This window comes from Lissotriton helveticus, chromosome 11 (genome assembly GCF_964261635.1).
Source record: "Lissotriton helveticus chromosome 11, aLisHel1.1, whole genome shotgun sequence".
NCBI classification, from domain to species: Eukaryota; Metazoa; Chordata; class Amphibia; order Caudata; family Salamandridae; genus Lissotriton; species Lissotriton helveticus.
Genome location: NC_136072.1, coordinates 13,068,852 through 13,087,787, shown reverse-complemented (window position 1 = coordinate 13,087,787; position 18,936 = coordinate 13,068,852). Strand labels below are relative to the sequence as shown.

The 18,936-nt window shown below is 46.4% G+C and overlaps 1 protein-coding gene across 1 annotated transcript in view; it reads left to right on the top strand.

Annotated features, from left to right (window-relative positions):
• The window catches only part of LOC144792094 (putative cation-transporting ATPase 13A4), a 506,631-nt gene that overhangs the window by 353,899 nt on the left and 133,796 nt on the right, over window positions 1–18,936 (top strand). The window contains 1 exon segment of the mRNA XM_078666960.1: window positions 3,141–3,220. Coding sequence (XP_078523086.1) covers window positions 3,141–3,220 — 80 coding nt within the window.

Here is an 18,936-nt window from a genome sequence, read left to right as displayed (position 1 = left end):
TTCCTACCCTAAACGCTCCATGGGAGGGCGGAGGTGGAAGGACCTACTTAGACTTTTGTCTAGTTTCAGTGCTTCCAGCCGATCTTCATGGAGACGTCCTCTCTGTCTCCCCGGTGAGGACAGAGGACGCCTCCGGGAAGAACGTCGACCTCAGCAGAAACATGTCGACCGCATTCAATATGGTGAAGGGAGAATAATATCCCATACCACCGCCCACTTAGTTTTTAACCGCTTCCGTGCGGCGCCGATTCCGCCCCTGTGCTGGACATTCCAGAACAGGGTGCGGTCGTGATGGAACCGTTCCGTCATCAGCACAGCTCAGCCGTGACTGATGACGGAACCGTTCTGTCACAAGCATCGAAGGGGCTATCCACCATACATTTACCATTTGAATAAACATAGCACATGGACTAATGTAATGGTTTTTAAATCACGTATCCCTCCCCCAAGGCCATCACTTAGATTTACAGGTGCATCCCTGTCTCCAGGTGTATGCCCGCCCTCTATCAAACAAGTTTTTAGAGGGCGAGGACAGCCGATGATGAAGCATGACACCGGGCGGTGTGTGAGGCCAGTCCCACTGGTAGTGCATCTCCTCAGAACTCTGTAGATACACATAGGAATTGATTCAAGGGGCAGCCCACTTTTGTGAGATCACCCCTGTCCCAACTGTGATCTCTGAATCGTCAGAGGAATAGTGGTCATCCTGGGTCCCCCGATGGCACTGCAAGTTTGGTGTGTTACCGCCATCTTTCAGGTGGCGGTAACACACCAAACGTTTGCATTTTCTCCCAAAGTGGTAGTTCATTTGCTCTGCCTGCCAAATGTCTAAGTCTGGGGAGGCTAATGATGAGGTGATTTTCTGTTCTGTTTCTGTGACCAAAGGGGTAGTTTGGGTCAGCGAATGAATGAAAAGTTTTATTGCACCTTTACTTAAAACCATTTGCAATATTTCTTACATTTGTAAACTGAAAACTTGAGTAAAATTCAGCCGAATGGCATGATTAAACTGGTTAGAAATACGTGCTCATCTTAAAAAAGCGAAAGGAATTATTTTTGCAGCAATTATAAAAGAAATGTCCAATTCAATGTCTTGAAGCCATGGGGGGGGAGTGAGAAACAGAAGTGACATCTGTGTCGACCACCGTGTGTCTAAGCATTGCTAGATTTAAGATGACTGAGTGCCTGATGTCGTGTGGAAGTTAGATATTAAAATTGAAATGCAAATCTATATCCTCCTGTTTATTTACTTTGCTGCTATACAAGCTCTTCAGATGTCGACCAAAGCGTCTTTCTCGGATAACCGAACACACAACTCAGCCATATATTTCCCAAACTTGGCCAGATCTACTGGCGCGGTGCAGGCAAACAGAACTGCTAGCGCTTCTTTGCATGGCTGAACCCCTTTAGCTAGGCACATTGGGCCTCATTTATGGGGCCTTGCGTCAGTTTTGCGCTTCCGATGTGTCACTTTTTGTGACGCCTCAGCGGCGTAAACATGCCCCCTGTTGCGCACTATTTACAAAGTGACGCATCTAAGCAGATGCGTCACTTTGTAAACCCCTGCGCCACATTATACCTGCGTCAGGTATAATGTATGCAGGGGGGGGGTTTCCCCGCAAAAAGCTTCGTAGAAGTGATGCAGTGAAATCTATGAGATTTCACTGCGTCACTTCTAGGACACCGTTGCGTCAAAATCTTGCGCCTGCCTCACAGCAGGCGTAAGACTGACGCAAGCCCTTTCACATGAGAATGCCCCATGTGAAAGGACGCATTGCTGGAGTTGCGTCACTTTTGTGACACACTCCAGCAATGCGTCACTTTTGCGCTTACAGATACGTCAGAAATACTGACGTATCTGTAACTCCTTGCGACATGATGCGTCATACTGTAAATATGACGCATCATTGGTGTCGCAAGGAGGGCGCAATGAAAAGTGACGCATCGCTGCTTTCACACAGCGAATCGTCATTGATCATAAATGAGGCCCATTGCTTTTAGGCGCTTCCGGGGTTGTTGTACCTATCCGGGGCAGCAACAGCCTAATGTAGCAGAGACTTACTTTTGCAATTACATATTCTGCACCTGGTTATAGAGGCCCGGGATTTCCATCCAGGGTTTTTTTTGGGTTGGAAGGGGCACTAGCCTGGCCCATTGGGTGTTTTTTAAAGCCTTCGACCCACTGCTTGCTTCAGGTAGGGCTGTAATTCATGCTCCTTATATGACGGTATCAGATCCAGGAGCCCTCCCTTGCTGTGTCCTTTGCTAGGTCTGCTTCCCGTGACAATTGGTGGATGTGTTTGCTGAGGGCGTGTTTGATTGCAACGTACCTTAGGCCTCTTTTCCCCAGTTTTCTGTTGCAAGGCCCAATGTTTCCACCGCTTCCTGCATATACGTTTTCCATGGATTGGTTGTCTCTTCATAAATGGGCTTTAACACGCTCTTCAGGCATCCAATTGGTACATTTGAAACCTGGTAAAAAATTAGTTTGGGTGTGTAAACAGGGGGCTGTGTCTAGGCCCTGCATACCATAATTGACCTGAATTGTGTGATCCAAGGCAACTCATTTTACCTCCATTTCCTGGTGCTGCTTGAAGTTATTTTGAGTTGCCTCAGTTCACAGATTTGAAACTGACTTCTCAGAGTCATAGCAAACCAGCTGCAAATGCTACATTTGATATAAAGTCACATGATTGGGTCCATACAAGTATTCCAATGCCCAAAAAGCCCAGCCAGAATGTGTATTCTCTGATGAACCCCAGATTTAATAATAGTCCACTTTGTGTCCCCTAATTTCCTCCTGCTTTTGAGTCCCTGAGTCAAAAAGTCAAATCGAGCTTTATTCGATCATATACATATAATCATAAAAGCAAGCATCAAAATCGATACAAAAGACAAATCACAATATATAAAAATACAGATGTCAAGAGAATTATAAAACTGTACATTTTAAATTTTTTATACAAAACAGGTTTAAAAGGGGAAAAGCCCAGCAAGGATCAGAGCACATACTTTTTCTCAGCCTCACAGCTTTCTTCAAGAAGCTAGAAACCCTCCAAGCCACAGGTTCATTCTCTAAATATTGCAATCGAATGAGGGCTGAGTCCCTGAGTCTTCATGTATTGCTTTTGTCTTTGCAGCTGCTTCTGAACGGGGTTGTTTTTGCCAGAATGTCTCCACAACAGAAAACCAGCCTGATCGAAGAATTCCGAAAACTAGAGTATGTTGTGCTTTTGTTCCTTACATGTAGAGTTTATTATGTTGAAATCAAATTGATACTACTGCAGCACAGTGATGTACAGCATCACTACAGGTAACTCATGTGCAAGTATTTTTGGGGTCCAACTGCTATGCGAGTATCCCGTCTGAGCATTCCCTCACCTCTATGAACAAGGCATTAATGAGGCCACTTGTAACAATGTGGAATGATCATGTGGCCTCTTGTGGTAGTCTTGTGAAGCACTATAGGGCCTATCTGTGGCATCTCAGGCTGTAAAACAATTGGGTTACTGGTTGAGCGGAGTGAAACCCTTCTCAAGCAACAATCACAAGTCTTCTCAGGATTTTGTCACAAGGAAACTCCAAATTGACCTGCTCTCAACCCCCTAGTAGCTTGGAACAGAGTAGCCAGGCTTACCTTAGAGGCTTTGTGTAAAGTATTTTGCAACACTTCAAACAGTAACACAGTAAAAACACACCACAAACGATTCTCACTCCAGGTTAGAAAAATAGAGCAATTGTAAATAAATAAAATAAGGCCAAAACAACAAAAATGTAATCAGTAGACTTGGAGATTAGCAGGTTTAAAGGATTTAGTAAACATTTAGTGAAAAGGCACAAAGTGCCAACTGTGGACATCTGTTAGTGGGGGACCGGAACACAATCACAAGTTAAGTCTAACCGCAATGGAGCGTATACCAGCTACAGGGACCAAATTAAGCCTGCTGAACAAATTACCTTAAATCCAGGTTTGTGGAGCATTGTGGAGCTCCACGTCAAAGTTGTGCCACACAGCCGGAGCGATGTATCTGTTTTGAGATGTGACGAGGCTGAAGTGGGAGGTCCTGCATCATCATCAAGGAACCCCTTAATGAAGACTTGTGATGAGGAGTTAAGGATGCGCAATGCAGTCAGGGAGATGCGTCAGTTCCGAGCAACCACGAGTCTGCAATGCAGAATCCAGCCATCGTAGGCTGCTGTCAACGAAGGATGTGAGGGCCTGTGGCGAGGAGGCATTGTGCAATGAGACAACAGGCTGCGAAGTGATGCAGGTCTTTGCAACATTTTGAATCCATGCAGCAGCTGTGGTCTGTCGATTTTGCTTCTGGTTGCGCTGCACAGCAGAGACGATGCATCAGTTAAGCTAGACATCAGTTCATCTAGATCAGCAGAGTCTGGCAGAGCACCTTAGTCTGACTACTGAGGGTCAAGGACTGGGGTGGTATCACTGGGCAGGGTAGATACACATATGGCAGAGTCCAGTAGTAGAGGTAGGGTTGTTGCAAGCCTGTTATTTCCCTACAGAATCAGGTCAGGAGGCCAGTCAACAAGCGATTGGAGTTATTATGGGGTTCTGAGTACAAGAGATGCAGGTCCAGTCCTACTCACCGGTTCAAAAGGGCAGCAAGCAGCATGTCAGCACAGCAGGGCAGCATTCCCTTATGGTCAGCAGTCCAGCAGAGTTGCATTTGTTTCAGCAGCAAATCAGTGCTTCTTACTGGCAGAGTAGCCACAGGTCTAGAAGTGTACTAAAGCCTCGTTCTTCCACCGCAAGATCGCCGACATACACAACAGCTTTGGCGCACAGACCACACACCCTACCACCCAACCAACGCCCTCCACCACCACCCTCTGCACCTGGACCCCTGTCAGCACCGAAGACACCACCTGCCTGATGAACACCATCCACTCCGGCTCCCCAACCGACCCCTGCCCACACCACATCTTCAACAAAGCCGACTCCATCATCACCCCCCAGCTCCGGAACATCGTCAACAGCTCCTTCGCAACCACCACCTTCCCGGAGAGTTGGAGACATGCCGAGCTGAGCGCCCTCCTGAAGAAACCCACAGCGGACCCCACGGACCTCAAGAACGTCCGCCCCATCTCACTCCTCCCCTTCCCAGCCAAAGTCATCGAGAAGACCGTCAACAGGCAACTCTCCGCCTTCCTTGAGACCAACGGATCCCTCGACCCATCACAGTCCGGTTTCCGAGCAAACCACCGCACCGAGACCATTCTCATCGCAGCTACCGACAACATCAGATCCCTGCTGCGACAACGGGGAAACTGCTGCCCTCATCCTCCTAGACCTCTCAGCAGCCTTCAACACCGTATGCCACCGCACCCTGATCCAGCGCCTCAGCAACACCAGAATCCAAGGAGCGGCCCTGGAGTGGATCATCTCGTTCCCCGCCGGAAGAACCCAGAGATACCGCCTCCCCCCGTTCCGATCCGCGGCCACCGAAGTTACCTGCGGCGTCCCGCAAGGATCCTCATTCAGCCCCACCCTCTTCAACATCTACATGAGCCCTCTCGCTGCCATTGCACGGCAACACAACACAACCTTAACATCATCTCCTACGCCGATGACACCCAGCTGATCCTCTCCCTCACCAACGACCCCGCCACCGCCAAAGCCAGCCTCCAGGAAGGAATGAAAGACGTCGCAGAATGGATGAAGATCAGCCGTCTGAAACTGAACTCAGACAAGACGGAAGTCCTCATCCTCGGACCATCCCCTTCCGCCTGGGACGACTCCTGTTGGGCCCCTGCTCTGGGCACTGTACCCAAGCCAACGGACCATGCACGTAACCTGGGCTTCATCCTGGACTCCTCCCTCACTATGACCAAGCAAGTCAACGCCGTCTCGTCTTCCTGCTTCAACATCCTGCGCATGCTCCGGAAGACGGTTACCCAGGCCCTCGTCACCAGCCGTCTGGACTACGGGAACACCCTCTACGCCGGAACCACAGCCAAACTCCAGAAAATACTCCAGCACATACAGAACGCTTCTGCATGAGTCATCCTGGACATCCCTTGCCACAGCCACATCTCTGCCCATCTGAAAGACCTGCACTGGCTCCCCGTCACCAAGAGGATCACGTTCAGACTCCTCACCCACGCACACAAGGCTCTCCACGACATGGGCCTGAAATACCTCAAAAGCCACCTCACATTCTACACACCCACCCACCAGCTCTGATCCTCCAGCCACGCCCTCGCCTCCGTCCCACGAATCCCCAAATCCACCGCCGGAGGAAGATCCTTCTCCTACCTGGCGGCCAAGACATGGAACTCCCTCCCCACCCACCTTCGGACGACCCAGGACCATCTCTCCTTCAGAAAGCAACTCAAGACCTGGCTGTTCGAGCAGTAGCGATTCCCCCCCCTCCAAGCGCCTTGAGACCCTAGCGGGTGAGAAGCGCACTCTACAAATTTGCTGATTGATTGATTGATTGTTTGAGATCCAATATGTATACCTAGTTGTGCCTTTTAAGTGGGGTAGAAGCTTCTGGAGCCTTCCTTTTGAAGTGCATAGGTACCCTGCTTCCCCTGCCCTGGCTCCCGGCTAAGTACATGGCATTTGCAGCCCTTTGTGTGGAGGCAGGACATTACCTATTCAAGTGTAGATTGTGCTGCGCCCAGGTTCTCCCTCCCATCCTGTCAGCGATGGCCCATCAAGGTGCACCTAAGCTCTCTATGGTTTGTGGCTGTCTGGGAGGAATACACAAAGCCCAGCTGTCAACAATTAAAACCAATTCATGTGACCCAGAGACAGGCTGTGGGCACTTAATGGCAGTGGCAGGAAAAAGACATCTTTTTTAAAAGTAGAATTTTTTAAATGTGAAATATATAATCAGTCTTAAACATGAGTTAGGATTTTTTGTTGAAATTTCAAAGAAACCAAACATGAACTGGTTACCTGTTTTCATTTGGAAATGACAGCTTCTTAAATGTAACAAGGTAACCCCAATGTATCCTATGAAATGACAGCTTCTTAAATGTAACAAGGTAACCCCAATGTATCCTATTGGAGAAGTAGGCCTTGCAGTAGTGACTATCAGGATATGTAAAACTTAAGAGTACATGTTCTACTTTTTAAATACATTGCACCCTGCCACCTGGACAGTCCAGGGCCTATTCTAGAGGTGACTTACATGTATTAAAAAGGAATATTTGGGTCTGGAAAAATGGTTATTTTGCCATGTCGAAATGCCAGTTTAAAGCTGCACACACTGGTTGCAAGGCTAGCCTGAAGCATGTTTAAAGTGCTACCTAAGTGGGTGGCAAATTCAGTGCTACAGGCTAACTAGTAGCATTTAATTTGCAAAAAGCACATGCCCTTTAGCACTGGGTAGCTGTGGTAAAGTGTCCAAATTCTAACACTACACAACATGTGCATTGCATCCCCTCTAATCCATTCCACTCCACTCCACACACTTTCACTCTACTCCATGCCACACGCTTCCTCTCTAAACCACACAATTCATACTGCACAATTTCACTACACTTCAAGCCCCACAATTCCACATCAAACAATACTATTCCACTCCACTCAGTTCAATGCCAAACAACTCTTGATTCCATGCCACAATTTGACACCACACAATTCCACCCCATAGCACTCCATACCACACAATTCAACTTCATACCACACAGCTCCACCTCACACCACACAATTGTATGTCACGCAATCCCACTGCATGCCACAACATTCCACTCCACTCACTGCCTCAGATTTCCATTCCACACCACAATATTCTACTCCACTCTATACAGTTGCACTGCACCAGACTCCATTAAATTCATCTACACTCCATGCTGCACAATTCTGCTCTACTTCATGCCACATAATTCCTGTCCACTCCATACCACACAATTCCATGCCACATAATACTATTCCATTCCATGCCACACAATTATAATTCACTGCACTTCACACAATTACACAACATGACACACAATTCCATTCCATGGCAAACAATTCCATACCACCCAGTTCTACTGCATGCCACATAATTCTACTCTATGGCACACAATCCCACTTCACCCAATTCCACTCCATGCCACACAGTTCAATGCCACAGAATTCCACTCAACACAATTTCACAGCATTCCACTCAATTCAACCCCTCACAACACCACTTCACAGCATACATTTCCACTCCACACCACACAATTAAACTCCATCCCACCTTACACAATTCCACCTCCACACCTCACCACACAATTACACTTCATATCACACAATTCTACAACACTCCGTGCCACAAAATTCAAATTCACACCACACAAATCAACTCCATGCCAAGCAATTACACTGAACTTCATACAATTCTATTACACTCCACTCTGCTCCACCCCATATAATTCCACTCCATTCCGCACAATTCCATGCCACACAAATCCACTCCACTTCACTACTAACAATTCCACACAACACCACACAATTACACTGCATAACACCCAATTCTACTTCACAGCATGAAATTCCACTTCACACCACACAATTCCACTGCACTCCTCTCCACAAACTTCAACGCCACAAAATTCCACTGCACAGAACCCAATTCCACTCTAAGCCACACATATCTACTCCACCATACACCATTCCACTGCACTCCACTCCACACAGTTCCACTCCATGCCACAGATTTCCATTCCACACAATTCCACACCACACCACATAATTTCACTCCACGCCACACAGTTGCACTCCACTCTATACTGTAAATTTCCACTCCATGTCATAAAATTCCACACCAAATAATTCAACTCCACACCACACCACACAATTTCTCTGAACTGCTGTCCACTACACACAACATAACGCCACTCCACACCATGCCTGTCTACTCCTCACAATGCCACGTCATTCTACCCTACTACACACAATTCCTCTTCACTACCCAACTCGCCATGTAATGCCACTTCACACAATTCATTGTCACACAACAAACTCCACACCCCAAAATGATGTTCTATTCTACATCATACACTATCACTTTACACCACACAGTTCCACTCCCTGCAGTAAATTCCACTCACCTTCACTCAATTTCACTCCATGCCACTCTACTCCACAGAACAACATACAGTTCCACTCCACTCCATGCCACACAAATCCACTCCATACCACTCAACTCATCCCCATAATTCCACTTTACTGCATGCCATACAATCCTACTCCACTTCAGTTATACAATGCCACTCTACACCACACAATGCTACTCAACTCCACTCCAAGCCAAACAATGCCACTCCATTCCAATTTGCACAGTGCTACTCCATCTAACTCCATGCCACACAATGCCACTCTACTTGATACATTGTCATTCCCTGCCACTCAATGTCACTCCACACAATTCCTCTCCACTCCATACCACACGATTCCATGCCACATAATACTATTCCATTCCATCCCAAACAATTCCACTCCACAACACACAATTACATACCACACAGTTCTACTGCATGCCACACGATTCTACTCTATGGCACACAATTCCATGTTCACTCAATTCCACTCTATGCCACACAGTTCCATGCCACATAATTCCAATCTACACAATTTTACACCATTCCACTCAATTCAACCCCTCACAATGCCACTTCACTGCATACATTTCCACTCCACACCACACAATTGAACTCAATCCTACTTACACAATTCCACCTCAGCGCCACACCACACAATTACACTCCATATCACACAATTCTACTACACTCCATGCCACCAAATTCAACTTCACACCACACAAATCAACTCCATGCCACGCAATTCCACTGCACTTCACACAATTCTAATACGCTCCAATCTGCTCCACTGCAACCCATATAATTCCACTCCATTCCACACAATTCTATGCCACACAAATCCACTCCACTTCACTAGACACAATTCCCCGAAACACCACACAATTCCACTGCATACCACTCAATTCTACTTCACACCATGAAGTTCCACTCCACACCACACAATTCCACTGCACTCCTCTCCACAAAATTCAGCACCACAAAATTCCACTGCACAACCCCCAATTCCACTCTAAGCCACACAGATCTACTCCACTGCACACCTTTCCACTGCACTCCATTCCACACAGTTCCACTCTATGCCACAGATTTCCATGCCACACAAATTCACACCACGCCACATAATTCCACTCCACGCCACACAGTTGCACTCTACTCTACACTGTAAATTTCCACTCCATGTCATTCAACTCCACACCTCACAATTTCTCTGAACTGCTCTCCACAACACATAACACAATGCCACTCCACACCATGCCACTCTACTCTTAACAATACCACTCCACTCTACTTCACTACACACAATTCCTCTCCACTACCCAACTTGCCATATACTGCCACTTCACCCAAATCATTGCCACACACCACACTCCACACCCCAAAATGATGTTCTATTCCACATCAAAGACTAACACTTTACACCACACAGTTCCACTCCCTCTAGTCAATTCCACTCACTTTCACTCAATTTCACTCCATGCCACTCCACTCCACAGCACAACATACAATTTCACTCCACTCCATGCCACACAAATCATCTCCATACCACTCCATTCATCCCAAAAATTGCACTTTACTGCATGCCACACAATTCTACTCCACTTCAATTATACAATGACAATCTACACCACACAATGCTACTCAACTCCGCTCCAAGCCACACAATGCCACTCCGTTCCAATTTGCACAGTGCTACTCCACCTAACTCCATGCCACACAATGCCACTCTACTCAATACATTGCCATTCCCTGTCACTTAATGTCACTCCACACAATGCCACTCCCCTCTACGCAGTGCCACTCCATTACACTCAGTGCTTCCCCACTAAACTCGTTGCCACACAACGCCACTCCAATCCACACTACACAATGCCTCTTTACTGTACTCAACGCCACACAATGCCACTCTATGCCAGACAATGCCACTCTACTCAGTGCTACCACTCCACTCAATGCCACTCCACTCCCACTTAGTAAAACTCCACTCAATTCAGTGCCAAATCACTCTAATCAATGCCACACAGTGCCACTTCACACCAGACATTGCCTCTCCACTCTATTCTACATCACACAACGTCACTCCACTCAATGCCACACAATGCCACTCCATTCTAGACAATGCCACACCCTCAATGCCAGTATACTTTACTCAATAACGCTTCTCTTCAATCAGTGATGCTCCACTTCACTCAGTGTCACACAATGTCAATCCACACCATGCCACAAAATGCCACTCCACTCCATTCAACCCCACTCCATGCACACAATGCTACTCCATCAATAGCACACAATGCCACTCCATATCACACACTGCCATTATACTACATGCCACACAATATCACTCTACTCCAGTTGACTCCACTCCCCACAATGCCGTTCCATTCAATGACGCAATGCTACTTCACATTGCGCACTGCCATTACACTACATGACACACAAAGTTGCTCTACACCATTATACTCCAGTCAACTCTACTCCACACAATGCCATGCCACTCCCCACAGTGCCAGTCCACTCCACTCCACTCAGTGCTACTTCACTCCACTTCACTTCATGCAACACAGTACCACTGTACTCCATTCAGCCCCACACAATGACACTCCATACAGTATCACTCTACTCACTACCACTTCACTCCACTCTATTGTAATTGTATTTATACAATACTTGCTACTCCTGACAATGTATTGGAGTTTTTTGCATAACACCACTTCACTCCATTCAATGTCACTGTACTCCACTCAATGCCACAACACTCCACTTCATGCCACACAATGCCACTCCACTCCACTCAGTGTTACTCCACTCCACTCAATTGCACTCCACTCCACATATGACACTTTGCTCCACTTCACTCCATACTACACAATGCCACCACACTTCATGACACATAATGTAACTCTTCTCTACTCAACACAATGCCACTCCACGCCACACAATGCCACTACAGTGCACAGAATGCCACTCCATCTCACACAATGTCACTTAACACCATGCTCTTAACTCCATGCCACACAATTTGACTCCATGACACACAATTCAACTCCTCTCAGTTCCACTCCACTCTACACAATTTAACTGCACTTTACTCCATGCCACAAAATTCCACTTTACTGCACTCTACACCACACAATGCCACTCCATGTCACAAAATGTAACTTCACTCCACAGTGCACCATGGCACTCCACTCCACCCAAAACAATGCCTCTCCTCCCCATGCAGCCCAATGCCACTCCACATTATGCTATACCACTCCAGTGCACTCCACTCCAACAAATCCAATAGACATCATATACACAAAACCTAATGGCTTTGCCAATGCTTGTTTATTCTTTGAACATCACAAGCATATTTGTTTGCAGACATTTCTCTGTTGTGTGCTGAATGTAGTGTGACTTTAAACCACTTTACAATTGACTGGGAAAGGTAACTCCAGGAGATGCAGCTAGTTTAAGCTCAGAGAAGGGTCAGGAGAAGTGCTACCCACATATCCATTTATGCCTCTAGAATGCTTTTGCTTATTTTAACGCCATTTCTTAACTGATCTTAGAGCTGCACTCTTTGCAGTATTATTCAAACGCTTTAATGTTTCCCTTTGAAAAGTATATTCCTGACTTCCGGTACAGCCACAGCAGTACCATCAGTGACCCCTTGAGCAAACAGCCCTGTCCGCAACAGTGCATGTGGCTGTCTGATTTGAACAAGAAGTTGTGGGAATGGTCACTTGTGTGCAATTAAAAAATGTAAAACACACTTTTGTTTTGGATTTCAACCATAGTCACTGTCATTAAATCTAACATAGAGGCTGCTTGATGTATCAAAATATGTATTTGTTTGTAGTTTTCTAGGAAGTGAACCACACCCACTAGGATAGCAAGGCAGTTTACAGAAACTGACTGAGTAAGTAATGCACATTCGAGTAAATATGGGCAAAATGTTGAAAAACCTCAATTTTGAAAATGCTACTTTTGGAAAGCTGGCATTTTCCTGTCATTAGTCCTTTTCGGCCTGCAGCCAGTCTTCGGTCACATGACTAGATACAGCTGATGGTTCAACTTTGCAAAGTCCTCCCAGAGAGTCACACAATAGAGGGAGGAAGTGTGCCGAAAGGGCCATCTGCTGGCAGTATGAGGGGGTGGTGCTGAGCACAGCCCCACTTGCAACTGAATTGGGTGTGCTCTGCTTTCACACAAACGACTTTTCACCTCCGCATTGTCACTCCAGCCAGCTTGGTGCCAGGGCAGGAGAGTCAGGAAATGTAATGCACTTCAAAGAACATTTCTAGAAGCTTCCCCCACTTCTAGAAAAATGGCACCAGGGTATTGAAAAGGACAACTAGACCCACTTTTCAGTTCACATCTGGACCTGCATTAGGACTTTCAGAGGACTGCCTACTGCTGTGACCTTCTGTGTACTCTTTAAGACTGCTTTGTTGTACCAAGAAAGACTGCTTTGCTGCCTGGATCCTGCCTTGACCCCTCAGATGCCAGCCATTCTGTTGAGCCCTGCATTTTCACCCTAATCCAGCACTCACAGACTCTAAGGCTATTTTTCTAGCCTCCAGTTCAGAGTCACAGCGACACGAAAGGCTCTCACCTGCTTGAACCCACACCTGCAGCAAGTCCTGACCCCCAAGTGGTGTCACACCAGTTCTTGACCCTTGGCTTTTGGCCAAAAACTGCTCTGAGAAACAGGAGGAGTCTGAGGCGAACCTGCTTGACTTGCCGCCTGAGGTGAATCACTAGTCGGAGTGACTTTGTGGCTTCTTCTGCTACGTTCTTTTCCGCAGCAGCCACCCCTTTTGAGCAGTCCTTTGCCAAAAGGGTATTGCAACCCCTGGCACTGTCTTCAGCTACAGCCCTCTACCTCATCTCAATGGAGATGTTAGACTTCCAAATTAGAGGCTAAGGGCCATATTTATCACATTGTCATTCAATGCAACATTGAGAGACACATTGCTGTGCTGCATGAAAGGGAGAGGGCAGGAATGTGCTGTTTCTTTTGTCAAAAATATGTTTATTGGCATTTTTATCACATATTACAATGCAAACTGACAAATGGTGTATCTTAATAGGGGTAGAAGACGTGGCATTGGAAGAAGACCAAAAAGTGGTGCACATCACTAGCTGTATACTCTGCTCCGATTCCCAGAGCAACCTAAAGGAGTAAGTGCAGTTTCCTCAAAAGCAAGGGTACGTTAGATGTGGGTCAGTGTTTAATTTCTTCAGATGAAGAGATTTTCTCAAAAATACAAAAGACACTTTCAAAATCCAAAAATTCAAAAGTTCACCACAATGCTATTTCACAATTCATATTTAAGAAGCATAAAGTTATGGAGACTCAAAAACCATTTTCGTGGCTCCAAACGTATAATTCAAAAAAATTCAGGTTCAGAAAATCCAAAATACATAATAAATACACCACCTTCACCCAGTCCCTCACTTACCTCATCACCCCCATCTTACCCGAATACCCTTCTCTTCCTCTTCACTGAGAGCACGTTCAAATTTTATTGTGCTACAGATGACTTTGACTAATAAGAGTTATTTATGTATTTTGGATTTTCTGAACCTGATTTGTTTTAATTATACGTTTGGAGCCACGAAAATGGTTTTTGAGTCTCCATAACTTTATGCTTATTAAATATGAATTGTGAAATAGCATTGTGGTGAACTTTTGAATTTTTGGATTTTGAAAGTGTCTTTTGTATTTTTGAGAAAATCTCTTCATCTGAAGAAATTAAACACTGACCCATATCTAACGTACCCATTCTATGACCCAGGTCAGGCAGTTTTTAGGGTATACCCCATTGAAACTCAACATCCTCAAAAGCAAGAGCGGGGAGTAGGCCTACACCGCGATAAAACATACCATTCGGACGTCTTTCTTTTGTGACGGTTTTAACCCAAAACCTTCTAACAGGGAAGGTGGCCTTCAGAGGGAGCAAGCCCCAACAAATGAACTCCCAGAAATTAAGAATATAAAAAATATAACCCCCCCTTCCAAACCAGTACTGGTGGCGGCTGTCCAGGCACAGCGAGGTTTCAAGTCATGGTAAAATTGAAAAATATGCATATCTCTGACTAAGGCAGGGCAGACGGCTAACGGTAATCCCCGTGTAAGGAAGGCCACCAGTGGCCCCCATCTATTTTCAAAGTTCGTATAATCATCACCTTTCAAGTCACAGTAGTTTCCAGAGTCTGGAGTGCCATAATGAGATAGCGGGAGCCTCCTTCTTCTTCCATGCAGCCGCCTTGGATACTTTCTCAGCTCCAATGCAAGTCCACATAATGGCCTTATCTGCTTTTGTTTGATGTTTGAGGGAGGGGAAGCGAAGGCCTAGGAGAATCTCTGCCATAGTGGTCAGAATAGGGTACCCCAACATAACTTCAATTTGTGCAAGAATTTCCTCCCATAAGGGTTGTATCACCGGACAGTCCCACCAGATATGTTGGAAATCACCCAATACCCCACAGCCTCTCCAACACATATCAGACGAATCGGGAAATATTCCTTTGATCTTAGTAGGGTGTAGGTACCAGTCCATCATTGTGCTCTATGGAGTGATTGAATTTCGTGATGTCTGACCATAGCCCGACCACTCTCTATCTTGAATATCGCGTTGTAAAATCCACTCCCACATGTGCATGTAGTGGGGTCTCGGGTGTGCATAGAAGTAAGAAGATAGTTATACAGATAGGAAATCACTCCTTTCATAGAGTCTACATTCTGCACATAGGTGTTAAATTTCATGAGGGGGCAGGTGGCTGCTTCGTGAATGTGAGGTGTAAGTGCCCACTGTTTCAGTTGAAGATAATGAAAATATTCGGTAGGCCCCAACCAGTAGTCCCTCTTGCAATTGTCAAAGGTGGAATATCGTAATTGTGGTGGAGGTGTGTCAGGACTCTGAAGCCCCCCTCCCTCCACTGATCCAAAGGGTCCTTCCTGTAGGGTCGAAGGAATGGAAAGGTGGTCCACTGGTCATTACTTGATTTAGAGTCTTATACTTTTAGGGTAGTCCAGGTAGGTGTGCTAAAGTAGGCATTCTCAGGTCTCTCCCTCATGGGTCTCCATATGAGGTCCCAAATGGTCCTCCCTGCCCCTGCCCTATCCATATGGAGCCAGCGCTTCTCCGATTCCCTCTTGGCCCATGTGGTCACCATTCGTTGCTGAGCTGCCTTGTAATACAGGCCAAAGTCCGGGAGGCCCGCCCCTCCCTTCCCTTGTGGTCTCCTCAAGATTAAGAAGGAGAAACATGCTCGCTCCCCTTGCCAGACGAACTACAGAACCATAGATTTTATTTTAAGGAGAAAGTCCTTGTCAACCTCAACGAAGAGAGCCTGAAAGACGTAAAAGTGTTTAGGAAGCACTGTCATTTTAACCACACGTATGCGGCCAAGCCAGGAGATAAAGAGCAGTTTCCATCGTGTAAGATCCGCTTGGAGTCCCAAGGGAGGGTGCGAAGTTAGCTCCATATAGCTCCTCCACCCGGGACGTCAATTGGACCCCCAGATATTGAAGAGGGCAGGAAGTCCATTGTAATTGAGTGCATGTTCGGAGTTCCATAACTTCGGCATCTAGGATTGTGAGGTTAAGAATATAGGATTTTTCTGTATTCACCTTGAAGCCCGCCATCGCTTCAAAGCATGTGAGTTCCATTTGAAGCGCAGGGAGAGAGGTGGCCGGTTCCGTGAGTGACAGGAGCACATCGTCTGCGAAAAGTGATATCTTATGCATTTCTCCACTAAAAGGAATGCCCTTTATCTCTGGAGTGATGTGGATGGCCGTGGCCAGCGGCTCCATACTGAGGGCAAATAGAAGAGGTGACAAATGGCACCCCTGGCGGGTACCCCTAGTCAGCGGGAAGAGAGCAGATAAAATCCCATTCACCTGTACTCTCGAGCAGGGTTGGACATAGTAAGCCTGTATCATATTAATACATTTATCTGGAAACCCAAAGGATGTGAGTGTAGTAAAAAGGAATGTTCAATCAACCCTATTGAATGCCTTCTCTGCATCTAACCACACCAGCAATGCCAGGATGTGTTTCTAGTTAGCTTTTTTGATTAGGCGAATGATACTTCTGGTGTTGTCATGAGTTTGGCGGCCTTTAATATATTCAGACTGGTCTGGGTAGATGAGATCCAGGATAAGGTCTTTCAGTCGAGTCACAAGGATAGCTGAATATAATTTTGCATCTAGATTGAGAAGAGCGATAGGACAGTATGAGGCGCACATCTGTGGATTCTTCCCTTGTTTCAGAATAACTGTGATCATAGCTTCCGCCATCGAAGGAGTGACCGCACCTGTCTCTGATATAACATTAAAAAGGTGGGTAAGATGAGGTAGGAGGTCAGGAGTGAAGGTTTTGTATAATTGGGCCGTAAACCCATCGGAGCCTGGGGCTTTCTGTGGTTTGAGGGATTTGATGGCTAGGGCCACCTCCCTGGATGTTATGGGAGCCGAAAGTCTGTCATTGCAGTCTTGTGAGACCTGGGGGACATGTCATGCCCGCAGATAGTCTGTGGGTCCCGAGGTTCCCCCGTATACAGATTTCCATAAAAGGCGCCAAAAATATCAGCTTTCTTTGCGTCTTTATGAGCTAGCCCTCCTCGCCCATTTTGTATGCCGCCTATATATTCTCGCTCTCGCTTTTGCTTCAACTGCCGGGCTAAGTGTCTACCGATCTTATTCCATTGTGAATAGGAAAGGTGGCGAAGATTCAGGAGAGTTTACTCTGCCCGATTGTTGTATATGGCCCTGAGTTTCCCCCGCAGTGCAGTGAGAGTGCAAAGAGACTCTTGACTGGATTTGGTTTTATGGGTCATTTCCTCTAAGGACAGTTCAACCTCTAAATCTACTAGTTCCTTGATCTGGCGCTTAGTCAACTCAGAGTTAAGAGCAATACATCATCCTCTAAAAACTGCCTTAAGGCCGTCCCAGTTATTGAACACAGAGGTGTCTACAGGCACATTCCTGGTGAAAAAGTCTGTGAGCGTATCTCTCAGTTCTGTAAAGAGTACCCTGTCTCTCGTGAGGGAAGCCGGAAAATACTACTTGGGAGATGTAGATGCTAGATTGCCCCATGACAGACAGATCGAGACAAGGCAGGGGTCAGACACAGAGAGTGGGAAAATCTTTGCCTCTCGGAGGGCTCCCAGTAAGTTTTGGCTGACGAGTACGTGCGGTGCACATGTGAATAAAAAGTATAGTCTCACGTCTGGGGATAGAGGGTCCGCCAGGCATCTCTAAGGCCCATGTCATGTATCGGTTGTTTAGCCTCTATGGAGAAGTTGCTAGATTCCTGTCGATGGGTGTGGCTGCTATCAAGGTCTGCCTGCCAGTTTAGGTTTAAGTCCCCTAGTAGGAGTGTCAGTCCTTCTCTCCAAGGTAGCCTAACACAATTCACCGCTCTGAATGAAGAGCAAGTGGTAGACATACTCTCACTAACTAGTGTGGGTCTCCACTTGACCCCTGTCCCTCACACATTGTACATCTACCTATGGATGAGGTTGGTGCATCGCTGAACCCTCTTCTCTGTTTAATCTAGTTATTAGAACATGGCCTGTATCAGACCTATTCTAAAAAAAACTTCATTGGAACCCTTGGAGGCTAAAAACTACCACACTATCTCCTGTCTACCTCTACCCTCTAAAATTCTGGAGAAAGCCATAAATCATGGCTAGTTGAGGAGATTCGTAGGGTGATGGTTGAGGGCGGTAGGGCAGCCTTAATACTGCTAGACCTCACAGCAGCTTTTGATACTGTGAATCATACAGTGTTAATAAATAGGCTGGAGTCCGTGGGAGTCAGTGGCAAGGCCTTGACCCTTCTTACATCTTTCCTTGACTCCAGGGAAAAAATAATGTACTGGGAGGGTATAAGGTCAGAACATT